General features: G+C 39.2%; 1 protein-coding gene across 3 annotated transcripts in view; it reads right to left on the minus strand.

Annotated features, from left to right (window-relative positions):
- The window catches only part of ARHGAP10 (Rho GTPase activating protein 10), a 325,239-nt gene that overhangs the window by 123,772 nt on the left and 178,590 nt on the right, over positions 1 to 22,877 (minus strand). For all 3 annotated transcript variants that reach the window (XM_086704136.1, XM_086704135.1, XM_086704137.1), the window contains 2 exons: positions 8,301 to 8,375; positions 1,242 to 1,329 (listed from right to left, as the gene is read on the minus strand). In XM_086704136.1, the coding sequence (XP_086560262.1) occupies positions 1,242 to 1,329; positions 8,301 to 8,375 (163 nt within the window). The remainder of the gene's footprint in view (positions 1 to 1,241; positions 1,330 to 8,300; positions 8,376 to 22,877) is intronic.

Below are 22,877 nucleotides of genomic sequence, written 5' to 3' on the forward strand. Positions count from 1 at the left end.
TCACAGCTCCTCAGTTCGAGCCCCGTATCAGGCTCTGTGCTGACAGCTCAGAGCCTGGAGCCTGCTTTGGATTCTGTATCTCCCTCTTTCCCTCCCCTGCTCACACACGGTCTCTATCTCTCTCAAATATAAACACTAAAAAAAAATAAATAATGAAAATGAAATGAAATGAAATGAAATGAAATGAAATAAAATAAAATAAAATAAAATAAAATAAAATAAAATAAAATAAAATAAAATAATTACATTCATAGGGCACCTGGGTGGCTTAGTCAGTTAAGCATCTGACTCTTGGTTTCGGCTCAGGTCATGATCTCACAGTTTCCTGAGTTTGAGCCCCACATTGGACTCTGTGCCAGCAGCATGGCACCTGCTTAGGAGTCTCTCTCTGCCCCTCCCCCACTCACGCTCTGTCTCTCTCAAAATAAATAAACTTTAAAAAATAAAAAAAAGAATTACGATCATAATTTTTTTTCATTCTTTCACTCACTTTGTATTGTTCTTCATCTAACCTCAAGGTTTCTATCATTAAGTTCCTTTCTTCTTTATAAAAAGGGTAATCACCCATAGAGATGCTGAGCCCTATTCTAACTCTGGTCCTAAATATTTTCTGTAATAAATGCAAAACTTAAGTTTATCCTAAAACTTCAAATAAACTTCTTTAAAAATAGCTTTGTATTTATGTGTTATCATTATAAGCCTCTAGGTGCAACGGTTTATCATTTTTTAAGGTTATTTATTTTTGAGAGAGACAGAGAAAGCAAGAGCAGAAGAATGATGTGGCACCCAGCCTCACGGAACTGTGAAATCGTGACCTGAGCCTAATTCAAGTCAGAAGCTTGACCATTTGAGCCACCCAGGCGCCCCTAGACTCAATGGTTTAAATTTAAACCAAAAAAAAATTCTTCACTGTAGCCTAAAACATAAATAAAAGGTTCGATAAAAATTGATAAATGGCCTTCTTCCTCATTGCTTCATAACATTTAATTCCCAAAACTCCCATCTACAATAGACATCTACTTCACACACTTTTGTCTTTTCCGATTCTGTTTTGCAATTTACCTAACAACAGACATTCAACTACTACTGATGGCACTTTCAGAGACACAGATCCATCATGAATGTCCTCCTGTTCTGTAAGGTTGAACTCAATGATCGAGATCTCCAGGCAGCGTTGGCATCTACCACACGTTAGATACCCAAGAGCCCACGCCTCCCTCCTGTTACTGAGAGGAGCTTACCTCAAATACTGTTTCAGGGCACTTGTTATTGTCTTCACTTCCCAATCTACAGAATTCTCCAGGTCCACCTCATTGCATGTTTTTACATCTGGTGAGCAAGCAGGCAAGAAAACAATAATTAAAACCTTGGACATCCAAAGGTCTTCTTGACTGGTTCACAAAGCTTCCATTTTTAAATGGCCAAACCACAAATAATTAATTCTGGGAGTCCTTATAAAAACGTACAAAATTTCTTCTATTATAAGCCATGTTCTATTATTAGACATCTGTAAGCAACTTCGGAAAACCCATAGTGAAGATCAAGGTAAAGGATTAGATGGGGCTGGGAGGAGGGAAGACCTAGGCATAGCAGACATTTCAATATTCACAACTACAAAGCATACACAGCTGTGATGACCGCCACGGTGGTAGTTATTCTATTATTAAAGACACTACCCCACAGTCAGGGCTTGGGGCATGTGGCATCTACAGTATCTATACATTTTACCATGTTTCAGGTGGCATTACTGTTATCACGCTGTGTTATGACAAGGGAAACAGGCAGCCCTGTTAATGGCAAAATGACAAGTCAGTGGGAAGAAAGGACAGGAAGTTTGGTCCCACGCTTCTAAGATCTGGACTCAATAGATTATCTTTCTGAAGATTAATGCATGATCAACCAAAATAGCAATATGGTAATACATAAATTTAAACTCAACTTTGACATTAACATTGTAATTTATACATTCATCTAAGAAATATTTATTGGAAGCCTCTGTGCAACGCTTCTGACATTCATTCTAACTAAAACTAGTTTTCTTTGTCCCGAAAGGGTGTTAATGATGTGTTTCTTCCAGATGCCCTTTCAAATAGCTAATAAACTCTACAGAAAAAGACGTATGGCTAACCAAACAAACAAACAAACAAGGGAGGGGAAAGGAGACAGTAAATTCTACAAAAGAAGAAATGAGGGGGGCCTGGGTGGCTCATCGGTTAGGCGTCCAACTTCTGTTCAGGTCATGATCTTGAGGTTCGTGAGTTTGAACCTCGTGTCAGGCTCTGTGTTGACAGCTGGGAGCCTGGAGCCTGCTCTCTCTCTCTCTCTCTCTCTCTCTCTGCTCCTCCCCTGCTCGCTCACTCACTCTCTCTCTCTCTCTCAAAAATAAAATATTAAAAAAATTAAAAATAAATAAAAATAAAAGGGAAGAAATGAGTCTTGGTTGAAATAAAAGGAAAGGAGGGTGGGAAACAGAAAGGGAAAGGCCAGCACTCTGTATATGGTGGCACCTTGATCCTTACAAGGCTGGGCTACTCCACTCAACTGCAGCTTGGCACCAGAGAGGAATGAGTGCAGCATGTTCTCACAAACCTGGGCTTAAATCCTCACGGCCACCCTAAGCAGCCACACCACTCAAACCAAGTCACATCCACACCGGTCTGAACTCCGGGTTTTCATCTACAAAGCAGCGATCATGTAAACACTCTCACAGAACTACAAAGAGTAGCAAAGCAAATAAGCAATGTGTACCTTGTTTAAATGAGTAGGCAATTACCACAACCGAGTCACTAAAAGTATAAGCATTCAGTGGTGGTTCCTACTCAAAGGGAAGTGTAGTAAATGGGTTATGATGACAGATATTAAATAATCAGTAGAAACTTGCCTCGTTTTCTACACCCCATCATCCAAAGGAAAAAAATCAGACATTCCAGGAAAAGACTTGATTTCTCCCTCACTCCAGAATGATGTTTCAACTAAGAGCCAAGAAAACTAGTTGTTTCAGACTTTTTTTTCCCTCTCTTACACTGTATTTATCTATATAGGGGAGGAAACATCTTGTTAGTATTTCCTCTTTAAAGGCACTAAAAAGAAAAGCCTGTCAGAACGGGACCACTGCATTCAGTCAGGCATGTCACTTAAAAAACTTTAGGCTTGGGCATGAGGAAGGATAGGTGACAACTCACCTATCTCAAACTATGCTATTCTCAAACTTTCCAGAAACAAAGTAAAACAGGAAGTGATGGTTATTTCACAGCCATAACATCATACATATGAAGTCAATTACTCAAAAGTCTGGAGACTTTTTAAAGCACTTCAACAGTTCTTGATTACAGCAACTGACAGCAACATGCAATAAACTACAACAATGGCAATTGACACTGATTACATTTTGATCAGTTCCTACAATTCAGAACTCATTTGTTACCAAGCTTGTCAGACAAGCCACAGATACATTCAAGAAATCAAATTAAGCACCCTGATTAAAGGTGCAATCCTTTATAACTGGGACTAAATAATTCTGTTCTAAAGGCTTTGCCAACCCATTACTTCAGTAACTGAATATTCTCTCATTAAATCAATTATTTAAATCTCATTTTAACGTACAAGTCAGATAACATTTTCAATCAATTCGCTCCCGGCAAATCAGCATTTTAAAATCCAGGAGGCTTCTAAAGGAAATCTTTTATTTTCATCTTTCTACCAAATTATCATTCTATATTTCGAGAATCATAGCCTTTCTATGGAAAAGTAAGCCACCCTTTGAATTCCTGGAATAAAAAGTGGCTGTCACATCAGAGGCTAATGACTACATAGTGTCTATGGTACTAATCCCCTATTAAATTTTTACTGTTTTCAAATAACTCAATCATACCTAGCAGTTCTTTAGAATCAGTGGATGCACTGGGACCAGGTAAATTTGCTAATAACTTATTTGGGATTCAAACTTATAAATGCATTTGAGTGTTCAATCAGAATATACATTCTACTGTAAATAAGGAAGGGATTTTGCTCCCTTATTGACTAAGAGACAACACCTTTATGTACTAGTTAAAACTAACAAGCACAGATACAAACAGTTAACTGTTTATTTGGGTGAATGTTTCATAATTACATAACCAGTATTTTTTTTTTTTTTGAAACTGGAAATTTTCAGCCCCACCTAAATGCAAAGCACCTAAATGCAATATTCCAAAAATTGACCTGGGCCCCACTTTAAATTAAAGTACTTGAGGGGCGCCTGGGTGGCGCAGTCGGTTAAGCGTCCGACTTCAGCCAGGTCACGATCTCGCGGTCCGGGAGTTCGAGCCCCGCGTCAGGCTCTGGGCTGATGGCTCGGAGCCTGGAGCCTGTTTCCGATTCTGTGTCTCCCTCTCTCTCTGACCCTCCCCCGTTCATGCTCTGTCTCTCTCTGTCCCAAAAATAAATAAAAAAAAAAAAAAAAAAAAACGTTGAGATAAAGTACTTGAAGGAGCACACTGATTGAATGAATTTTGAGAATATACATTATAAATCCAAAATCATAATTTTCACCTATATTAGTTTACTTTGTTTTCCCCAATGTATATGAAAAAGCTGTCTTACAAACAAATAAGGTGATTTTTTTTAAGTAAAACTTCCAAGTTAGCTGTATCTCTTGTTTTCTATGGTTCTGTGTCTAAAAATAAAATCCTGCCTATTTTGCAAGTTAAATTTAGAAATAACCACCAAATTCACCAACACACTTAAGCTGCCACCACATTTTCTTATAATTTCCCCTCCCTGCTCTGATGTTTTCATTCTTCAGTGGTGAAGTGGGAGAACAATGACAACTCTAACCCATCTGAGTTCTAACCTGCCAATAACTATTGTAATTAACCTGCTACATTCTCACCCCATTTACTAAAAATCCATGACTCACCCAAACACACCTCATCCGGTATTTCTCCCTTCCCTCCCCAAGTGCTCTAAAGTTACTACGTAAAAAACAAACATAAAACTTTTACAAAGTTACATGTCTATGTGTGTGTGCCCTCTGTTAGAGGAAAAGGGGAAGAAAAACACCTGAAAAGGGGAGGAAGACAACTGCTTAGTTGGACTTTGTATGTATGTATGTGTGTATATATACATATACATATATATGTATATATTATGTATGTGTGTGTGATTTTATTTATATATATATATATATATATATATATATTTTTTTTTTTTTTTTTTTTTTTTTTTAACTTAAGAAGTGTGGTCCAGGGAAAGAGAGCTGAGCACTACCTTCTGGCTCCCAGGATAGAAGACAACTAAGACAACAACTCCCATCACCTGACCTGACCTGGAGGAGTAGATATGACATGTCTATTTAGAGGACTGTCTGTGGTCAACTACCATTCGTACTCCTTCTTGGCAGAGGAGAGAAGAAAGGGGTGGAGGAAACAGGGGTGTGGGGGAGAAGAAGATGGGGAGAGATGAAGAATGGGAAGAAAGATTTTTCTTTATTTTAATCTTAAATATGAAGAGTGAAAACACGCCAACAAGTGAAGAAAACATGGAAGATACTAAGCATTCATCCTTTCTTTAGAAATCATCACAAACTTCTACACAAGAGTAAATACTTAAAACATTTCAAACAAACAATACACACGTTATATAAAAATGACAGTAATAGAAAAACATCCAAGTAAATAATTAGTTCTCAAGAACTAAAGAACCAAGTAAACAGAAGTTCTTGTCAAAAATACTAAATGCCTTGGAATTTTTTCTCAGACATTAAAAAAATGGATTATTTCTCATCTCTACAAAGAAAAATTCAATACAAACAAATTGTACTTTGAAAAATCCAAATTTGAAATACACATTACCTGGAGGAATAGCAACTTAAAAAAATAACTGCCTCATACTGGGGCACCTGGGTGGCTCAGTCCATTAAGTGTCCAACTTTGGCTCAGATCATGATCTCATGGTTCCTGAGTTCCACATCGGGTTTGTTGCTGTCAGCACAGAACCCGCTTCAGATCCTCTGTCCCCCTCTCTCTCTGCCCCTTCCCTGCCTGCACTCTCTCTCTCTCTCTCCAAAAATGAATAAATAATTGCCTAATACCAAATGGGCAAAATCATCAGGACTCCTGGGGCGGGGAGAGTGGGGACACTGGTCTAAAAGAGCAAAGCTAAAAATCTGGCAGACTCATCCGGTGTTTTTTTTTTCTCTTTAAGATATAGAACCCTAGAACAACATAGGGAGGTGAGATAAGATGGAAAGAAAGAATATCCAGTGGATAGGGTATACACAACTACACAGAACTCTTAAAATCCTTTTTTTGGAAGAGGTATAAATTATTTATTTGAACACTTAGTGAATGGGATAGAAGGAAAAAGGTATCTTAAGGGAATTTTAAATTAAGATTCAGTGAATAAATCTATTTTGTCAAGACCTAAAGTTTGAGTTGGTAACAAAGTAACAAGAACGCAGTATTAATCCTAATAAAAAATCCAAAGTTTGTGATTGACAATCTTCAATTTCATACTAGGAATTATTGTAAAATAATTATTGTGGTAGTGCCCAACCCCCCTTTACAAGGAAATAATCAAGTCAGTGTCATCCCTCTCATCAATTCTTCAACTTCCTGAAGAAATGCTTCTTGGGAAAACAAATTTCCTTTGTCAGCAACTGAAATTAGGTTGTATCGCGCTTGTATCCTAGACTTCTCTGCTCTGAGTCTCATGGAAAGTGAAAACCGTTTTCCAGGTCATGAATTTTTGAGGGTTTAGATATTTTAAAACACCTTGCCAGTACGGGATTATCTTGAGACATTTCCCATGAGCAGAGGAAACTACCACCTTAGTTCAGGGATGCAGATCAAGAGGGATTTTATGAGATTAAGAACAAATTTTGAGACAGCTTAACACTTCCCCGTGACCACAGAGACACCCTTGTTTGAACTTCCCTTGAACACGAACAAGAAGACAATAAAAATAATGCTGGGATCCTTAGGACCAATTTACTGCCAAAGTGTGCCTTTCAGCCAAAATATCCCCTTCTGATACCAACAGCCTTCCAATTCTAATCATTATTACACCATCTTGGAAATGAGCGAAGTGTTTCTAATTTTAAAATTAACTAAAAGCAGATGCTGTAGCCCCATTAAACTCTTCCAGCTGCTACTGAACCACTGGCAACCTGAGTCTATTTAATTTGGAGACCACTAATGGTAAAAAGGAAAATCTGACTGCCAAAATTGCACACCCAAGTTAAACCAGAGAGGCAGAAAATGAAAACAGCTCATGAAAGCGAATGCATTCTAAGACAGCTCTCCAACTGATGATGGGCAATTTTTCCTGCAGTTAATAGCTAAAAAAAGGTTATTGCTTATTAAATCCTTAATTCAAATACAGCCAAACAAGCAATCCTATCTGTAACATGTCAGTTGATTTTATTCATCTTGGTTTATGCTTCCTAAAAACGAGTCCTTCCCACAATGCTTTAAGATGCAGACAGGTTTTAAATGCATCTACAGCATACCTGAGGGCATTGTTAATACTGATTAATTAAAGTGAGATATCAAGTTAATTAATATTTAGCAAGGTCAAAATGACAGATTGGTTTGACATACAGGCCCTCAAGCCTGATGAGTTATCATCACTCCTCAAGAGGCAGCCAGCTTTGGGGCAGGGAGAGAGGCAGGACACCTTATAGGTGGCACCGAACCGACAGCGGTGTGTCATGTAAAAGCGCTTTGTCATTCACGCAATGTCTGGGGTAATGAAATGAATTCACTTGCTGGCTTCCTCTAGTCTGTGGTGCCAAAGAACACTGTGTTATCAGCACAGATGGAGCATGCATGGTTCTGGAGAAGAGCCTGGTGCAAACTACGAACAAGCCACTGTGAATACCAATGAGTCCCCAAGAATCGGATCCTTGCTGTCAAGTGACAGTTTTGGAAGCAACATAAAAATGAGTGAGTCCCAGTGGTCTTGTCCAACCAAATGTACTGTCAAGACTCTGGACGGGCAATTTGGAAGCCATGCAAATCACAGAGGCCTGGCTGCTACTTTCCTGTGAGAAGCAAGCACAAGACGACATTCACCCATGAGCTGCATTCTTTTCTTTTCTTTTTTCCCCCCATTTACTAAGAAATGGAACACAAGGTAAGAGGGAGTGGAAATCTGTGCTGAGACAAACACTAATCTACTTCTCAGCATCAACTACCTCTGCTCAGGAGAAAACTCATCGAGGCACCCAAGTGTGCTGTATGTTACTATGAAATATTAAGTTGTAAAGTCAATTAACATAAATAAACAATGCATGGAAAATGATTAGAAAAGAGGCATACCCATCAACATACTCAGAAGTCTCTGGACCTTTGAACTCACCCCCACAACTCTGTACAATCCTTGGTCATTTATACCTATTGGAAGAGACAAAGTGTTAGCAAAATATAAGACAAGTCATATTTTAAAAGCTGTCAGCAAACAATTGTATTCAGAATCTTTGCTAACTCACATTAGCAGCATTCCTGTTGACTATAAAAATAAACGTTTGACAAAACCAAGTGTTTACCAACTTGTTTTAGCAGCTTGGTATTCATGAGTTATGGTTGGAAAATAATCTCATAAAAACAGTGTTCCATGTGCACAAAATGTAATGAGTCAATGTTAATGAAATAAGTTCCTTAAGTAGTACTCATGTGTACCAATGCATTTTGTAAAGATGCATTCTAACTTTCACGTTGTTTTTCTTGAAAAGTTCAGCCTTTTAAAAATAACATGGTGCTGATTAGTACACAGAAAGAAAATCATTATTTAGATGATTCTTTAAGGCCATGGAAATCCATTCAAAACTAAGGCAGAACTGTTTTTGTTTTTGGTTAAGAGCTGTTACATGCACTGTCCAGCAAGGAGCTCTGAAACTCCCAAGGAACATTACTACAAAGTATACATCAGAATGAGCCAAATCACAGCATTCTCTCTCTGCAGAGCTGGGGAAACAAAGTATCTCTGGGCACAACAGATGAGAAATAAAGGCAAGAAAATATATTGTCAAACAGAATTTAGTATATTGAATACATGGCAATATACACAGCATATTGATTTGAATAAACCAACTGTAAAAGGGCATTTTTGAGGCAATTGGGAAACTCTGAGTGACATTAAGAGTATGTCAGAAAATGTCCCTATTTTTTTTAAGGTACCTACTGAAAAGAGTGAAAGGAACCTATCTGAGATTTGCTTTAAGAGCAAGGAAGGGATAGATGAAGCAATTTTACCAAAATCTTAAGTGTTGAGCCTGAGCCATAAGAATATGGGAGTTCACTGCACCACTCTCTCTACTCTTTTTATGCTTGAAAGCTTTCATGATAAAATAACAACTTTGAAAAATCATGACTTCTCAAAAGAGTTGCAGCTTGCTGCAGGTGTTTGTTTTCTGCACAACCAATGTTAAAACTAACAAGAACACAACTGGCTGAAAAGAAGATGATGCCTCTAATCCCCAAAGTTTCCCAAACACAACAACACCAAAAAAGCCGCGGAATTTGCCTAGGAGAGCTTACTTTCTTTTCATCTACTCACATGGGTGATGAAAAGACCAGACAGGGTCCGAAGGGCTGGCTTCCAGTCAAGACTCAGTCACTCCTGAGCTCTGAGATCATGGGCAAGATGGGAGACCTGAGTCTCGATGATGTATCTGAGATCAAGGACAGCACCTTGCACTTTGTGTTTGGTGGGGGGAAAACACTGAGATGATACCAAGACATGTACTATCAATTGTAACGCATGGCACACATAAAAGCTCTTATCACTCCTTGCAAAAGCAAGTCTTCATTTTCCTTTTCTCTATTTTGCCTTTCATTTATTTCTCCTTAATAATTTTTTAAGCTTCTCAAATGTCCCATTTGTCTTGTATATGCTACATTTTGCATCCCCCCAAAATCCATATGTTGAAGTCCTAACCCTCACTACCCTCAGAATTTGACCGTCTTTGGAAATAAGGTCTTTAACGGAGGTAATTAAGTTGAAATTATGTCATTAGGGTAGGTCCTAAAGCAGTATGTTTAATGTTCTTATAAGAAGTTGGGGGGGCACCTGGGTGGCTCAGTCAGTTAAGCGCCCAAGTTCAGGTCATGGTCTTGTGGTTTGTGAGTTCGAGCCCCATGTCTGGCTTTGCACTAACAGCACAGAGCCAGCTTGGGATTCTCTCTCCCTCTCTCTCCCCCCTTCCCTTGCTTGCTTGCTTGCTCTCTCTCTCAAAATAAATCAACACTTACAAAAAAAAAGAAGTCGGGACACACAGGGAGAAGATGGTCACCCACAAACCATGGCCCTCAGAAGAAACCAATCCTTTGGGTGCTTGGGTGGCTCAGTCGGTTAGGTGTCCAACTTCAACTCAGGTCATGATCTCATGGTCTGTGAGATCGAGCCGTGCATCAGGCTCTTTGCTGATAGCTGGGAGCCTGGAGTCTGCTTCCAATTCTGTGTCTCCCTCTCTCTCTGCCCTTCCCCCATGCATGTTCTGTCTGACTCTGTCTCTCAAGAATAAATAAGAAAAAATTTTTTAAATCTCCCTCTCAAAATAAATAAACATTAAAAAAAAGAAGTTGGGACACACACAGAGAGAAGCCAGTCACCCACAAACCAAGGACAGGGGCCCTCCAAAGAAGCCAACCTACTGACACATGGACCTCAGATTTCTAGCCCCAAGAATTCTGAGAAAATACATTTCTGTTGTATAAGCCACCCAGTTTGTGGGACTTTATTATGGCAATCCAAGCAAACACATACACCTTGTCTCTCAATTATCTCAACAGAGCTCAAAGAACCAGAACAGCAAAGGCTAGCCCTTCAGTCTACACATATCTGTTCTAAAGATGCTTTGAATGCTAAAGAATCAAAGCAGCAGAGAGGCACCTTCCTGATGGGGAAGCTCACGGACTCCAAGAGAGGGAAACAAATTCAGGTCAGCCCTGCCAGGAGTTGGTAAAAAAGAAAGGAAATTGTCAAGAAACACAAAAATCAGATTTTGAGCCTGCTACGGGAGAAAAGACTGGGCCTCATTCCTTCCTTCTCCTAGAAGCCAGAAGGCCATGTCCAGAGTTTAAAATATCAGAGGACTGTTTTTCAATACTACTCCATTTAAAAAACCTAAAATAGTTTGACCTCGGTGCCAGAAGCCAAAAGAGCAAGTCATATTCTGCAGTCAAGCAAACGTGCATCTTTGAGACATGCCTGAAATGCACAGAGAAATGAAATAAGAATGTTACCTCAGCAATAATCATCACTCTGTGCTGGTAATTACTATCAGATAATTGATCAAGTTCAAATTCATCAACCTGAGAGAAGCTGAGTTAATTGCTAATGCATAATGAAAGGTGCAAGGGGGAATTGATGCTACTCAACACAGTTTCTACATTTTTAAGATGAAATTTAAATAAACCTCATATAAAAGCAGCTTAGAAACAGCATGTAACACACACACACACGTCACATAGGATTTTGTTTCTTGTTACAACATCCTTAAAAAGGTCTGAATTAAGAAAACTGAAACATACTTTATATCTCTGAACATACACATATCATTTAAAAGACAACAAATAAATACATTTGAAGAATAGGAACCAATCCTTATGCCAAGTCATATGAGTGAGTTTATCAGTCTCTCCAGCTTCTCTTCCACATTTTCCCCTTTCAGCCCAAGGAGTCACTATTTCTAATCACCACGTATTAGAATTTGGAAATTTTCTTTGACTTCCTCTCTGTCACTTTCCAAATTCACTAGGTCAATGTGCACAATTTCTTCACATTCAGACTCATCTCTGCTTCTTCAACACAGTCTTGAGTTTTATACACACATATTTATTAAGACACCCCTGTAGGGAAGCACACACGACTATAATTCATTCTGAACATCATTTTTTCTTTTTCTTTTCCTTTTTCAAACCAGACTGATTATCTAAATTATCTGCCATCTCCATTTAAGAGTAAGCCATCACTCAGATCCAGTCTAGATTCCTCTGTTGAGGTAGTAGGTAAGGCATAAATACACAAATATCTACAATGGGCCCTACCTCACCTACCCATATTTATTGTGGAGTATTCACCTCAACCAGAGCAAACCCCAGACTATCACCCACAAGTCACCAAATTCACTCCCTTCACTCCTCCCTCCAGGTCATCTCCTCGGACAGAAATGTTCTTCCGCCTTCTCTCCACAGATTACTCATCTGTCAAATATTTATTCATCAAATATGTGCCTGGTGCCATTCTAGCTGCCAGAGGTTCAACAGTGAGCAAATTGAATCCCATCCAGACCTTCAAAACCAGATAAAATCCCACCTTGTCTAACACCAGCCTACAGTTGATATTCCCTTTTCCTGAACATGACTCATAACTAATTCCTCTGAACACTTGAATACATTTTAAAACAAGCCCACAATCTCTTATTCACAATTCCCAAAATCAAAGTCTGAATGCTTGACCTGACATCAGATTATTTACGTTTGTATATTCCCCCGCTCAGTGTGAATACTCCTAATTAACTATGTTAGAAGTATGTCCACACATCTGGAGATGTGACATGCAGTATACCTTACGTCCCATATGCTTTCTAAAACACATCCAACCTCATGATTTTCAGATTAAGAATTGAGGACCTGTGTTCTACCTTCTCTTTCCAAATACACAGAGACATGAAAAGATACTAGGTCAATCTTGGGTTTGGTTTTTAATAGCTTTCATGGTGCCTCACGTGGAATAGTTGAGTACAAAAAAGATATGGCTAGGGTCTTGGAATTAATTTGGAACTACAGATAGAGACTGGCCTTGGGCCAAAACAGACATTATAATTAGGAGCTAAAAACAAAGTTAAAATATCCAACTTACTACGATTTTTCTCGGGTAGCAATATTCCCTGATGTTATTACTACAACACTTTTTAACTTTTAACAAAAATTTTCATCTGGTCAAAGTGCTATAGGCCCAAAGTTTTATTTTTGTGTTTTTTTTTTGTTTTTTCTTTTAATAAATAAGGCTGTTTCTGATCAGGAGGGTAAGTGCTCTCCATTACAGTGATGAGCAGCTGATGACAGCTGTCCCTGGGCAAAGTGGACAAGGTGAAATCAAACGTGTCTTACTTCCTACCGCCTGTCTCCTCCAATCTCACACAGTCCTGTCACTGAGTACCAGCCACATCTTTCTCGAGGAGAAAGTCAAAAAAAGGAAATGAGTCAACTTTCATCATCATCTCTGCCCCACAGTCTCCCTCTTGGAACCCAGATGATGCTGCCAGAACCAGTCTATTCCACTCCACAAAACACCTGCACAGAACTACCTAACATCAGTGGGCACTCAGAGGCCCTGGCAGGTGGGCTAGAGAAGCAAAAGAGAAAGTAAGATGCTCTGGAACAATAAAAGAATTAGATACAAAAGGAAAATAAAGCCAAAGAGGGTGGCTAAATTCAGTTAAACAACAGAGGTGGGGGCAAAGGCTAACATGGCCACACTGGCAAAAAAATTTGTTGAGTAAGAAGAAAACAGGAAGTGGCATTTAGAGTAAAGGAGGTAGAAGACAGGTAATCAACACACACACACACACACACACACACGCATGCACACACAGGAAAGGTCAATGAAGAACAGAAGGAAGGAGAATTTGGAAATAAATGAGGCGATAACAGGCTAGAAATTGTGTAACATTTAAATTCCTATTAATTTCATAAAAATTATCGTGTACTTATATTTTAAGCACTGAGGTAGAATACAGTGAAGACAGGATAAAATTTAAAAGACAATTAAAATTAAAAGAAAGAGCAACTTGGGAGACAGCAACCAACCCAGCCACAGCGTCTCGTCTTTCCTTTCTGGCTTCGGGAACAGAACCCATACCTGATAACTCAGGGACTCTTAATATCTTGCATGATCCTCAGTACATGGTATACATTTAACCAGTGAATCAGATAAATTAATGGATAAACTGAATATGTCATTCATAAGTTGATAAGTGATTAGTAAAAGGATATAGAAAGAAAATAAAAAGAGACAGAAAAGGTTATTTGTAAGTAGAAAAGACAAATATAACATTATAAAGGAATAAGACTCAAAATGAAACTTAGACTTTTGATGGCGATACGTACAAAATTATTTTAAAAAATTATCCAGGTATATGATTCTACAGAAATCAGTGACCATATGCTATGGGTCCATAAACTAACATTCAGTCAGTTCTCATCTAGTAACCAGTAGAGTGCTTGGCATGGAATGAGATAATTGACCAATATTTGTGGCAGGACTGAATCATTTATTTGCACTTTTGTCTGTCTACAACAGGGATGAAAGGTCGTCAATGGTCAAGTTCATATTCACAAGATTTACATCAAAAGTCTGCCACATGTCATCAGTAATACAGCACACACACATAAACACACACACACACACACGCATAAATGCAAATTTGTTTATATATCCCACCAGCACTGCAAAGACAAATTCTCCTTTGAGCTATGTAATGAACACACAATTTTATGCATAAATATCAATCATAATTGTAAATGTTTTATAATAATACATTTATATACAATTATAAATATTAACTAACCTGGAGTGGGTCTTGAAAATAAAAGGAAGAAAGCACTATACGTAAAATGATCAGGAAAAGCTTATGAGAAAATAACCCAGCAACAAGGCTAAGAACGAAATGCTATAAAGTGGACTCCAAAAATAGCAAATGATGAGGCTCATGAATATTGCTTCAGGTCATAGGTAAATGACAAAGATTTGATAATGTGTCCTTTATGTATATTTATAACTAATCCCCAATAAACATTCTATTTACATGTCTGTGTAAATACAATCATCACTTTCCAGACTATCCACTGCACTGAGTTACACAAAAATAAACAGGTTCATACACAAAGACTACCTTCCAAGATACTGGACAATTCATAATATTCTAAGGTTCTATCAAAAATATGCATTTAAGTTAAATTATTTTTAAGTATAGGCAGACAGAACCAAGCATCATTTGCTCTATTCCATCAAAGGGACATAACATTCAATACCATAAATTAAGGTACTGTATTTAAAGAATTCTAAAATTTTGGAAGAAGAATGTATTATTTTTAATACTTAAAGTGTATTAAATACTAGGAAAAAACAGGGTAAGAAACAATTTTTAAGCCCTGAAACAGAAGATTAACTGCAGATGATATTAACATTTCAACATTTCTAGATCTTAGTCCCCTCACTTCAAAAAAAAAAAAAAAAAAAAAGTAGGGGCACCTGGGTGGCTCAGTCAGATAAACATCTGACTCTTGATTTTGGCTCAGGTCATCATCTCAGGGTCTATGAGATCAAGCCCCACATCAGGCTTTGTGCTCATGGCGTGGAGCCTGCATAGGATTCTCTCTTTAGCTCTCTGCCCCTTCTCCCATTTGTGCATGCTCGCTCTCTCTCTCTCTCAAAATAAATAAATAAACTTTAAAAAAAAAAGCATATTCAGTAAACACATCTTTGTTAAATTTGTAAGATATAAATTATTACAAGTTAAGGTTACTCATATCCTGGAAACTTCCAACTCTGCCACCTCCTGGTTGTACAACCTGGCAAGTCACTCATTCTCTCCCTGCCCCAGCTTCATTACCTGAAAAATGAGGTTAATGATGGCATGGGATTGTCATGGAAATCAAAGGACACACCGTATGTAAAGCGCATGAGCCTCACATACCAAGCACTATTACAAACTTTAATTGAGCATAAGATTCAAAATTAGTATCAAAACAGCTAGGTACACTACATATACAAATTGCCCTAAGTCTACAGCCTAATTTATAAAATAAAGCACATGTTGAGTGTCAAAATTTATTCAATATGAATGGCTCACAGAAAATATGACATTTCTGTTCGCTGATAATGTTTGGAATTTCTCCCCTAGATGATGATTATTTGGGCGGCAGATATAAAAATATTATTGACAGTTACTATGTGTCAGGAACTACTCTGCACTTTTCTTTCCTATGAAGTCTTGCTTCCACTTTCATGTTGGCCTCTACATGTTCTTTTTAGATTAACCCACTTCTGTATTACGATGGATAGCCTCCTCACCAGCAGGCACTCTGAGGACAGGTCTCATGATTTCATTCACATGATCTTCCTATGCCCAACCAACCAGAGAGCTCAGAACTCCAACAGTTTGGTACATGAGGGCAGCTGTGCCCACTGAGTCTGCCTGTCACATCACTTTCGTTACTGCATCCCATCCCAGCATAAGTGAAAAGTAGGGACAAAGTACAAGGCAAATACCCAATTCCAGGTCTAAACCAGTATTTTTGTGATGAAGTTCTCATTCCAGGACTTTTCAGACACATCTAGGCTTGACTCTAAGACTCATTCTTTCATTCCAAGTCACAAATACAAAGGGTTCTTGGTTTATTAGCTGCTACCTTGGTATTCGGGTCAGAACAGACTGTATATTCCCAGCATTCCATGCAGCTAGCCCACATGAGAGGAAAGCATTTTTGCTTCGGACCAGACAACCCCTAGACTTGCTGCTATTTCTGGTATAAATTCACCCAAGCCAGTGGGCAGGAAGCCTCCAGCAGGGCTAGTGAGAAACTACTGACTACCAGGAAGTTTCCTCTTCCATTAATAACACTCAGGGCCCCAAACTCTCTCGAGGTCTGATGTCTTTCTGTCCCACATCTAACAGATCTACCACTCATTCAATGTGCCCTTCGATCTTTCCTCTCAGTGTAAACCTTGGGGAAAGGAGTGTGTCACAGTCCCTGGGCCTCCTAGCAGAATTCAGCTCCCCTATTACCACTAAGTGGAGTTGTCAACCAACTCTTCCTCTCACCTTACACTCCTGCCATGGGTGAATTCTGACGTTGAATATGGAGACCCGGTTCCGAATCCCAGCTCTGCCTCTTTATAGGCTGTGTGAACTGTGGCAGGTTTACCCTTAACGTTCCATGCCACAGATCCCTCAGAAACAAGATAGATCTCAACCACCTACTGAGTTTTGTAGGGACTGTGTGAGCTAGAATACATGAAATACTCAGAAAATATAAAATGCCATTTGTTATTAGGAATTTAAATACGGTCAGATTTAGATTCCACACCGACATAATGTTTTCTACAAAGAGACTTTCCAAGGTATTACATAGATTCTCAGCAAAGGGGATAAATCTTTCTTGGGCTGATGGTGCCCCTTCAAAGGTCCATGATGGAGCCAGTATGGAAAGAAGAAGGTATGACTTTAGAATGGCTTCATCTCAAGTCTGGAGGAGCACTTCAGAGAATGACATTTAAGTCTTCCCTCCCAGCTTCCCTTTCCTACTGTCTACAGTTTCACACTTCCTCTATTCTTTAAGTATTTGTCTGTATTATATTGTTCATCTCCAGCATCCTCCAAAATCAGCCTATAGTCTCCATCTCCTCGTGTTCATTGATGTTGAGAGCACCAGCATTAAAAACTCAGCCTTGGATTTGAGTTGTAGTCTGATACCTTCTAGGTGAGACTTATACAAGTCAAATCATGTCTCTTGGCTTCAGATGCTCATGGAAAATGGAAAATATCATTGTCTCATAGGGTTCTTGTGAGAAGTACAACCTGTACAGCCTGGCTATTCTCCAGCTTCTTGCTTCCCAGTCCTTAAATGGTTTTTTTTTTTTTTTTTTTTGGTCCTCCTCCTCCTCCCTGAACTTTGTAGAGCAGGTGACACAGGTATGACTTCCTCCTCTTTGAAATTATCCCTCTTCTGGATTCCTTTACACCACACTGTCTTGGGTTGTCCTCTGACCCTGTAACTGTGCTATGTCTCCTTATTCTTTTTCCTCATATTCTCTAAAGGCAAAGATCCCCAAATATTCTGCCCTTTGTCCCCCATTATTTTCTTCCCTCACCATCCACCTGACAAGACTTTTTGACACTCAAAACTTGACCTCTCGGGGTGCGTGGGTGGCTCAGTTGGTTAAGTGTCGAACTCTTGATTTCAGCTCAGGTCACTATCCCATTGTTTGTGAGAGTGAGCCTAGCGTTAAGCTCCATGCTGGGTGTAGAAGCTGCTTAAGATTCTCTCCCTCTCTTTCTGCCCCACCCCCCACCAGCTCATGCTCTCTCTCTCAAAAAAAAAAAAAAAAAAGAAAAAAAGAAAAGAGAAACAAAGAAAAGAGAAAAGAAAAAAAAACTTCACCTCTCTAAAAAATGATGCCCATCTCTTCTGTTGCCTTCATTTTATTTCTGACAGAAATGTCAAAGGACAGGCACTCTGAATTCACAATATCAAAAACCAACCTATATTCCTCCCAAACCTACTGCTCCTCTTGCATTCTCTGTCTTGGCTAAAGATGTCTTCAACTACCTTGGTTGGGAAGCTTACAGTTTTTATCTTCCCTTTTCCCTACCTTCTATATTCAACATGTCATCAGATTCTGTTTTTCTGCCAAGTCTCTCATCCTATCCATCCCTTCTTTCCACTATCAGTGCCCTAGTTTAAACCTCCATCAGCTTTATCTGGATTATTTCTAAAATCCAGCCAGCCATCTTGCCTGCCATCTCCCCATCCCACCCAACTCCCATTAAAAGATCTGAACATACCCCTGCTCAAATCTGTCAACGTCTCACCTCTGCCTATAGCACTGAGGCAACATGCAGCACAGTGCCTGGGATCTACCACACTCTGGCCTCGACTGCTCACAAAGCATCTTAACACATCATAGCCATCCACCCCCTCTGCCAGCAACACCCCAGGGCGGGTGAACACCATCTGTTCCAGTATCTCACTCTAGAGCAAAGAACAGGTTTGCTTGCAGCCTTGGAAAATAGAGATAGTGTCTCCATCTAGAACAAAAGCCAGGCATACTTGTCAGCCATAATAAGAGTCAAGTTTCCTAAGCTCAGAGTTTTTCTCTTGTAATATGACCCATTGTGCGGGCAGGTATCACCTGACCTTCTCTGCAGTACCCTTAGGAATTAGAGACCAACATAAAATTTATATTCTGACTACTGAGAGTAATAAACTGTCTTTCATCTCTGGGTCTTCTACTAGCATGCATGAAACTATACAAAATAACTTGTTCACATGAAAGCATGAAATTAGAGGCCTTCACTGCCTTGAAACTAGATTGAAACTAATCTTTAAGAAAAAGGAACCATATCTCCACCATTTTTTCCTCCAATATATTTCCTGTAGGAAACACCCAAAAAGAATTGACTAAAGCCCATGTAACATGTGCATGTCGAAGAATACGTAAATATTAAATAAGCTGGAACGGATGAGACAGCTAAATAAAAGTACATTTTATTTTTAAATTCAGTCATGTAGCTCCAGCTTAAGTGGTCACAAAATTTTACTTAATGTAAAACAGAAAAAGAGACTCAAACTCAAGGCAAAGTTGGCTGTCGTTTTTTGCCACTCTTTTTCTTCCCTTCTCTACAGAAATCAGAACATCAGGAAAAGTCTGAGTCTCACTGCTGCCATCGGTCTCTCCACCTCAGAACAGCTTGCAGCATCAGGAACTAAACCAATTCTAGGCAACTCCGGGCAATCTCTTTTTTGGGGGGGCGGGGGGCAAGGAGGGGATGTGGAGGGGGAAGCTTGACGTAATCCAAAAGCCATGGTCTTGTTCCTGAGCATCCTTCCTTTCTTCACCCCCTCCTGGCCGTTTTCTTGCTCCAGTGTCCACAAGACACTGAGGAACAGAAGACTGAAATTCCAAAGCAGTTACTTTTGCTGCATGTTGCAAGTGCCACATCAAATTGCTAAAGTGAACTCAAGTGATTTATTTCCCTATGTAAATTACTATTTAAAAAAAAAAAAAAGTGTTCCCAGAGCCTTGAATCAATAACGGAACTACTTAATTGTGACTGGCCTCAATTAACAGATGGATCTCTAAATAAGTGACTCACATTTACTGAGCACTCAATAGGTGCCAAGGTCCCAAGCACTCTCTTTTCATCCTCACAAGCCCGCAAAGGAGTTGCCACCATTATCCCATGAGACACATGATAAAATCAGGTCACAGGGCGTCAAGTAACTAACGTGCCATGGTTGCAGAGCTAGTAAGTGGTGAAAGAGATTCCAATCCAGACTGACCTTTGGGCTCATGCTATTCACCACTATGCTAAAAGTGTTGACAGAGCCTTGCAATAAAAATGCCATGGACCTCGTCAGAATCTGAACTGAACACACAAAATCTAGCATGCCTACTCTCTAGCAGGATAGTTTAACCATTTTTCCCTATTAACTGTTGTCAACCACTCATTTGGAAACTAATAGCTTTGGAAGCTTACTTGTTCTTAAAACAAATAAGATTACTAATTAAGAAAATGAATAATCCTGACTCGCCTGAATTTAGGATTTCAGTTTTGCATTTGCATTTCTGCAGACACCACAAGACTCTCTAATTCCCTCCCACATAAGACTGTCCTCTTGTTATCCACCCACTCCCATCTCACACCCATTATGATTAAAAAAGAGACAGTGAGGGAAAAATTCAAGTTTACTTGCTGTAAATTTTCTGGGGACAGCTGTTCTTTATTTTCTCCATTTTTGCATGTAATTTGCCCTCAGCAACTTAAGATTAATGTGCAGTAATGGTAAAATATGCTGCAAGTTCATCTTGGGCATCTTCTTTCCTACTGAAACTATACAGTATCATCTTCTACCAGGCCCATCTTGAGACCCCCACACAATTCCAGAGGTGTTTCAGAAGTGGAAAAATCCTCAAGCCAACTTCAAAAAGATTTTCCAAAAACCTAAAACTTTGCTTTTCAAAGAAAGAGAATCTCACTTTTACATACGACAAGTCAAAGACTGACACGTCTTAGACGTGGCTTCCTACTTCTATCCCATGAATTCACAGCTTGTTACAGTGCTCAACTGGATAACTGACAGCTTGCCTAGACCGATATTTTAATGCCATTCTCTAGAAATTAAAGTGAATATTCAAATTATTCACATATGGAAGATCTTTAAAGAGAAACTTCCTAAACAAAAGTGGCATACAAATTTAGTTTCAAATCACGATGACTATTTAAAAAATAGCAACCAGAAGAAGTTTTTAAGCTAGAGTCTTATTTGTTTTTGTATATTTTACAATGCATGCTTCGGCAAAACCAGACGTCATGCAGTTCCAGAAAAAACTCAGTGTACTGGTCATGGGAGTTGGCCCCTCTATAGGAACAGGAGTAATTTACTTAAGGAAATCATGGAATTACTCTTCAAGCTCTGAAACCAGAAAATTCTTCAACAGGTAACATGACGTATCTATGTCTAAACTACTACCTATAATTCAGAAAGATGCCGACATAAATTTGCAAAGAACAGAAATCCAATCCTACCTATGTTACTTGAAAGTACTAATCCTAACCACAGACAGAAGAAGAAATCCTTCCAATAATTTTGCCAATTGCTGGAACACATAATGTGGCTTTTAGTCAAATCTCTGAATACTCAAGCAAAACACAATTGCTTATTGAGTTCTATGTATGAAAGACACAGACTATACTGAGAAATAAGAAGAGGCAAGCAAAGGCAAAGCAGAAATAAGACATTTTCTTCACTCCAAGAAAACCATAAAGTTCCTGAAACAAAATAAATATATCATATAACTAACAATATCAGAGGGGAGCATGGGTGGCTCAGTTGGTTAAGTGGCCAACTCTTGATTTTGGCTCAGGTCATGATCTCACAGTTCCTGAGTTCGAGCCCCATAACAGGCTCTATGCTCAGCACAGAGCCTGCTTCATATCCTCTGTCTCCCTCTCTCACTTGTGCATGTGCTCTCCCTATCTCTCAGAAATAAATAAATAAATGTTAATTAAAAAAAAAAAAAAACAATATCAGACAATACAACTCCCAAATGAGGAAATTGCTTCTCACAAGGAAAGCACTTCAAGGGAAGGATGGAAAGGGGAAATTGAAACAATACATTTAATAAATGTTCTACTATATAAAAAAATTAGCTCTAATCCTCACAAACGTGGGGGTAGGTAAGCAGTGTGAATGAACTTCCTAGTCACATTCTTTTAAACTGAGGGTCCAAGGGGTTAAGAATCTTTCCAAAGTGCCTATTTCACTGCACCATTGTGGAGTGTAAGCCTGACAGCTCCCATCAGCCAACAGAGAGGTGCAGCTTCTGCAGAGTAATCAAAGTACCTCTCTTCCTCCAGTCTTGCCAAGGATTTCTAGGGCCCAGGTGCATCATGTTCTTTCAAACATCTACACTTCAACCCCACCTTTTCCTCTGCCAAAATCCTTCCTGAAACCCTACACCCATGCATCTGGTCAATTCCTCCCTCATCCTTCAGAAGGCAGCTTATGCGCTAAGTCCTCAAGGAAGCCCTGAGTCAATGGTGATTCAGAGATCCAGGAGGGGCAAAGGAGAAGAATGAGCCCATCATATTGTCCATCCTGAGGGAGCCACAGACACATGGTGGCTGCATGGTTTTCAGCCCAGACAATGGAGGATATGTTGTATAAAACTATTTTGAGAATAATCAGGTGCTTCCCACAAAGGAACAAACTGCTACAGGGCACTAGGCACTAAGGCACTAAGGCACTAAACGAGGCATCATCTGAAATAGGTAGAGAGACTGGCGATGAAGCACAGGATGATGAGCGACAGGTGCCATGAATACTTCAGAATATGCCTTGGATCCACCTACAAACTATGTGAAATCTGAAATACCCTTGGCTTCTGACACAGAGACTTGGCCACTATGAGCCATTTTGCTATTTCTTCTCTCAACCCCTCTTTTTAGGATGCAGGTCTACCCTACATCTGCTATGCTCACTCTCATGATCCCAAAAGCTACATGGATCCATGATCCAGGGCCCTCATAAACTCTCTCAGGAAACCATCATGGCTTCTCCTACTCTCTAAAACCAAAAGATGAGAAAATTCCTCTCTCCACTGGA

The sequence above is a fragment of the Puma concolor genome, chromosome B1 (genome assembly GCF_028749965.1).
Source record: "Puma concolor isolate L17-30 chromosome B1, mPumCon1.1.hap2, whole genome shotgun sequence".
Lineage (NCBI taxonomy): Eukaryota > Metazoa > Chordata > Mammalia > Carnivora > Felidae > Puma > Puma concolor.